Source organism: Sturnira hondurensis, unplaced genomic scaffold (genome assembly GCF_014824575.4).
Source record: "Sturnira hondurensis isolate 20B ecotype Veracruz unplaced genomic scaffold, ASM1482457v3 Scaffold0010428, whole genome shotgun sequence".
NCBI lineage: Eukaryota > Metazoa > Chordata > Mammalia > Chiroptera > Phyllostomidae > Sturnira > Sturnira hondurensis.
Genome location: NW_028083059.1, coordinates 2,925,481 through 2,931,480, shown reverse-complemented (window position 1 = coordinate 2,931,480; position 6,000 = coordinate 2,925,481). Strand labels below are relative to the sequence as shown.

General features: G+C 51.5%; 1 protein-coding gene across 1 annotated transcript in view; it reads left to right on the top strand.

The window, feature by feature from the left end:
* The first annotated feature begins 4,094 nt into the window (after positions 1 to 4,094).
* FLT1 (fms related receptor tyrosine kinase 1) overlaps positions 4,095 to 6,000 on the top strand; it is a 194,216-nt gene continuing 192,310 nt past the window's right edge. Inside the window, exon 1 of the mRNA XM_037058896.1 lies at positions 4,095 to 4,899. Within this exon, the coding sequence (XP_036914791.1) occupies positions 4,512 to 4,899 (388 nt within the window). The 5' untranslated portion in view covers positions 4,095 to 4,511. The remainder of the gene's footprint in view (positions 4,900 to 6,000) is intronic.

Sequence of the window (6,000 nt, the reverse complement as noted above, 5' to 3'; positions counted from 1 at the left end):
ATTGTTTTTCAAGGTTTTATGTAAACCTGGCCATCTCAAATAAACTGGAAGGCCTTCTAGGACAACAATTATGTCTTTCATGCTACTATTTGCAACAAGGCTGGGCCATGATTGTGTAAGGGATCTGTGCATAAAAATTTTAACCAAAAGAAAAAATACATTTTCTGGATTTTGCACCATGACAAGGACCTTTTCCTTCTGATTGTTCAGCCAGGTCACAGTTTGACAAAACAGGGGCAAGTTTCAAGTAAAGCAAGAATATTGATGCGTGGGTGTGTGTATATGGATGAAAGGGGCTTGGAGGGAGGAGGGAATAAAAGTGTGTGTACCTAACTGACTAAAAAGCATCCCAGCATCAAATTAAATTAATTTTGGAATTATTTGTGAGGATAAAATTGAAATGCCCAGCAGTATGATAATATTTTACAGCTACTAAATATAATAATCATGAAAGCTACATAGAAACATGGAAAAATAAGAGCATTCTTTGTGAAGAAGACTATCATGAAATATACCAAAGTGATCATGGTAATTAAATCAAAATGATTCAATTATTATATCCTCAACCCTTCTCCCTATCTTCTCATCTGTCTAAATGTTTTCTAATTAAGAGTATATTAAAAATAATATAATATTTTAAGTAAGATAAAAAGTCAATAGCTAATAGTTACATGCTAAGATAAAAATTAACCTTTGGCAAAATTGTTAATTATAATGATTAGGTGACCCGTATACATATTTCCTTAGCCAACTACTTTTTCTTTAGTATTTAGTCCCCTCTCTGTTTTGCCTTTCTCCTCACCCAATCTTCTCTAATGACTTGATTCTGGACTTTTAAAAAACTTTTCTAGGATAACTTAAATAAAACTTGTCTGTCTTACTACCTCTTGCTCAGACCATCAAGTGTTCCTGAATAATGTCAATCCTAAATAATAACAAGTTAACATGAAGCTTCTATTGATGAACATACATCTAGAGATAATGACACAAGTACTTTGGTTTATTCAACCTGTTCAAGTTCATTCATTCATTCATTCATTCAGCTCTGTCCTCGTTAAGGATTTTGGTGATGATCCAGAAGGCATGTTTATCCTGTTTGTTGATGATTTGAAGCAGAAGATACAGGAAATGCACTGAGTGGCAGGATTGGAGAGCAGAAAGATTTCAGAACACCAGCAAGATGGACTAAGTTAAATAAGAGTGTGTATACGGGTCTGCAGTTTGAATTGTCCAAGCTAGGACTGTGCGAGCATAGCCAGATCACAGCCCTTGTGAAAAAGCCTCAGGGGTGTTACCTGGGGTATGTTCTCCTAAGAGTACAGTGACTGAATTAGCCAACAGGAAAGTTCCCTTTGAGCTTAGGCTGCAGAAGTATTATAACTATGTCACAGGCCCTGGGGAGTATCAGGAGATACAGGGATCAGTCCTGAGCTGGGACACACACACTCAAAAAGAAGCTGAAACCCTGCATAAATCAAAATGAGGTAAGTAGCAGCAGCACTAATCTACGTGAGGAGCAGGTAGTCAGAAACAGAATGGGGCTTAGGGAGCCTAGAGGAGGTGGCCCCTAAGGAACTCTATCAGTAGAACTAGCAACCTAAGGTTTGTGAGTATGTTCCTCTTAGAGCAAGGAGCCCGAACTGTCAAGTGGATCCGTACTGTGAGGTGTTTTTTCACAACGAAAGGGAGTTCTATAGGATCATTTGGTTCTTGTGGCCAACCATACATATTTACAATATGTAGTGTGTGCCCACAGAATGTATTTTTTTTTCCTTTGATCTGGAGCTACCTAGCCCATGTGAGGATGAGATTCCTGATGGATCCCCAGCAGCTGCAAGCTGAGCCTGGTCCACCCTTGGTCGGCAGCAGGAAGATGAGGGCCTGGGTTTCCTCCTGTCTCCCACCCTGATGCTTTCTCGCTGTTTTTCAATCTTGGACTTTGAAGCTGTTGGCACGCCTCTGAATAGGGACTAGAAAGAACCCTGAAGAGAATGTTTATACCTGATAACAAGAGAGAGTGTCTGGTTTTGCAGGAGATGAAATGTTCTTTTGTACTTGAGCAGGAAGTAAGCAGATAGTCCATTTCAATAGCTTTTTATACCCACCAGGCATGTTGAAATTGATCTTTTCCATCACTATTATCTATAAAACCTCTTCCTTAGTGATTTAGTTGGGAAGTACTGTAGCCCATTCTCATTCAAATATTATGTCTCTTTGGGGAAAAAGCTGAGAGCCATACCTTTATTTCTCATCATTTCAGCTTGGATAGTCACTTATCTCAATGCTAAAATTCATCTAAGCATAAAATAAAATCATGAACAAAGCCTTGTGACAACCTGTAGCATCCTGAATTCTTCGTGAGGAAGCTAATGTGACTAACAAAAGAAGAAAGAGTAAAGAAATTGCTGGCGCTCGTTAAAAGCCTGCAACTTTTCCAAAGAATAGCTGGGGGGTTTGTGGAGGACCACTCAATGCAGAATGATTTGGGTGTGAAGAAAGTGAGACTCAACCGTGACTCTTAACTTTAAATAAGTAAGCAATATATTAGCATTGCTGACCAACCCACGTGTTGGATTAGGAAGGCTATTTCAGCTGTCCTGGCTTTACAAAGAAAGTCCATGCAGATTCATTTCTGACAGCAGCTATTTCCAGAGTTCTCTCCCTGAGAGTTTGATTTTAAAAAATCAAATCGCTTTGAAAAGTTGTACTAAACTCTGGTAGGTCGTCCTATGGACCACTTTTCCCCAGAGTCAGCTGAGTGCCTTTCCTGAGTCCCTGGGACAGACCGCCTCTTCTCTGTGCCCGTGGTAAACCCAAGCCAGCCCAGCCCTATGGTCTTAGCACTGTGTGGTCCAGGCCCCTTTGCGGATCCTAAACCCCTTAGAAGACGGAGAGGAGCCCTCCCCGTCACAGTGTCTTTGGCTCTAACACAATGCCTGGTCCCTGTGAAGTGGCAGAAGGGCAATGCTGACGGCCTGCTTTTGGGAGAAAGTAGAAACTGACAAATACCTCTAAAGTTCGGCTCTCCGGGTGTGTTCCAGACCGTGTCCTGGGCTGGGGGACCAGTTGCAAGAAGGGTCCGCTGTCAGCTTCCAGCCCAGCGATCTGTGCTTACCAACTGTACGCTGACTGAGCCTGTGGTTTGGGGAGGAAGCAGGCTTGGGGGAGTGTAGCGAGGAGCACTGGGAAAGGATGGTGAAGCCAGCGGGCGAGCAATGGCTGCGCGCTCGCTGTCTGGCTTCCCTTTGAAGCAAAAGGGACCGTGGCTCAGTTGCCCCGGCGCCAGGTGCTCCGACGAGCGCTTCCTGGGTCGGTCGGCTGGTGACAGAGACTCGCGCTTGCTCCACGGCCCAGAGGCGTGGCAAGTTCGGGTTGCCCAACTTTCCCAGGCGGGATGGTAGTCCCGGCCCTCAGGAGCTGTCGCCAGCCCGGTTCAGGAGCAATCACAGTTCCTTTTATCAGGACCATCTGGCAGGTTCCAGAAGAGCAGTTTTCCAAAGCGGCGGTGTTTACAGGGACAAGGGTGGACTGCTCCGCGCAGCCCAGGACGCTCTCAGCCTTTGAGGCAACGGAGACGAGATTGAGGAATCCGTGCCTCAAGTTAATTTCACCGCGTTTTATTCGAAGAGCACCAAAGTCACTCACTTATCTTAAGTAGCTAGCTGCTATCAGAAGGACTTTTTTTTTTCTTTTCCGAGAATTTAGGAAATAAAGTTCAAGTGCCCGGCCCTTACAACTTGCAAGAGCAGTTTCACGCCTCAGCTTTGAAAAAGGTATCTTGGTGCTATTTCTTGTTTTGCTTCTAGGAAGCAGCTTAGGACATGACTTGGGCGGGTGCATCTGCGACCGAAAAAGACACAGACGCACCGCACTCTCTAGGGACCGGAGCGGGTCCACTGACTTCCCTAAGGTGCCAGGCAAGCGTCCGGTGCTCTTGGGTTCTCCCAGTCCAATATCAGGTGCCGAAGGTTTCCAGCGCCTTCCGACGTCTGGGGACAGTCAGAGGGGGTTCGGGGGTCGGGGTGTGGCTGGACAAGAAGAAGAGTAAGGAAGGGGAGGGAGCCGGACTGCGCCTTACTCTTTGGTGCCAAGGAAACCACGGCCACCTTCCCGAGGATCGGACTTTCCGCCCCGGGGGCGGGCGGTGGAGCTCCATTCCTGTGCCCTTACCCGTTTCTGGCGGCACCTAGGACTGAGTAAGCCGGACGGAAGGAGCCTGCCAAGATTTCCAGAGCTCTGAAGACAGTGGGACACGCGGACTATAGGCTCTGGAACGAGGACCCAGAACCTGCCCCGACCGTGCTCCTGGGCCAAGCCGTCAGCTCCTCCCCACGCGCGCGCGCTCGGCCCTGTTCCCCCACGCCTGGCGGCCCCCGCCCCTCTCCGCAGCGGTAAGGGAATCAGGTCCCGGAGGAAGAGGGTAGGTGGGGAGGCGGATAAGGGGTGGGGGACCCCTTGACGTCACTGGAAGGAGGTGCCGGGGTAGGAAGTGGGCTGGGGAAAGGTTATAAATGGCCCCCGCCCTCGTCTCCTCTTCATCGAGGTCCGCTAGAGGCTTGGAGCGCGCCGGGCAGACACTTCTCGCAACTCCTCCCCGGCGGCAGCGGTGGCGGCGGCTGCGGCCAAGAGCCGGCTCTGGGACTGAAGCGCAGCGGCGGAGGACGCTGGGCTTGCGAGGATTACCCGTCAAGTGGCTGCCTGCCTGGCTGGAACCGCGGAGAGGGGCGCTGAGACGCGGGGCCGGAGTGCGCAGTCGGCGGCGGAGTGGGCGAAGACAAGCTCGGGCGGCCGCCAGGAGTGCGGACACCAGGCAAACAGGCCGGGTCGCGCTCACCATGGTCAACTGCTGGGACACCGGAGTCCTGCTGTACGTGCTGCTGGGCGGTTTACTCCTCTCAGGTGAGGCGCGGCCGGTGCCGCGATAGGCAGGCAGGGGGCACACTTTGGGGGGCCCAGGGCACGCGGGAGAGGCGACCCTCGGTGAGAACCTGGGACCCGAGTCTCACCGTGCACGCCTGGGGTCGTGGCGCCTTTCTCCTGCGCCGGGCGGTCAAGGCTCGCCTCAGAGAGCCACTGGCGGGGCCCGAGGGCATCGCCACCCTGGAAGGCACCGGAGCTGCTCCTTGGCCGCTGGAGTCGCTCATCCTCTCCGCCTGGTTCCGGGTCCTGGGGGCGCCGCGCACCCAGACCTCGCAGGCGGCGGGTACGCAGGACCCTCTAGAGCCCCGCGCCGCGGCTCCCAGAACGCCCGCGAGGCCGCCCGGGGGCTGGGCTGAAGCCCGATGGTGGCCAGGTTGGGCACGGGCCCGACGTCGTGCCTCTAGAGGAAAGGAGAGCCCTTTCGGAGGCGGTCGTGTGCTTGCCGGGAGCAGACAGATCTCCGGAGATGGCGAGAGCTGGTACCCTTTAACCCACGTGGGGTCCCCGAGCCCGACTGTCCACGGAACGGTCTGCAAGCGTCCACTCCTCCCGCCGGTTGCCGACCACCGGGCCGAAGCGCGCTGCGCACAGCCATCCGGACTGGTGGGACCCTTTCCGCCAGTCCAGCCCAAGTCCGCTCAGGTCGGCTACTTGAGTGAACCTGACTGACGAGCGCAGTCCAGAACCCAAATACCGTTAAGTTTCGGAATTGCAAGCCTAGCCTTTAAATTCCGAAAGAAAGGGCGGACCATTTGGACCAAAAGATGCAGTTTGAGCAACGGGTGAGATCCACCCCTTTGCCAGGGGTTAGGGAAACGGGCGGTGGAAGCGTCGGGGCCTGGAGGTCACACCTCTGTTGCGGTGGAGGCCACCCCAGCCAGGTGTCGGAGCCCGGGGGGTATTTGGCGTCTGGGATCCGGAGTCTGCGCAGTGGGGCCGAGCGGACGAACCCTTGGTTCAGTCCCTCCGGGCAGAAGGCAGTAACATCAAATAAGCGACAGCAATTATTCAAGTGAAGTCAGTAGAGTTCAACTTATTTTTTAAAAATGCTTGTTGAAACCCAAAGGCCGTACCAGTTAA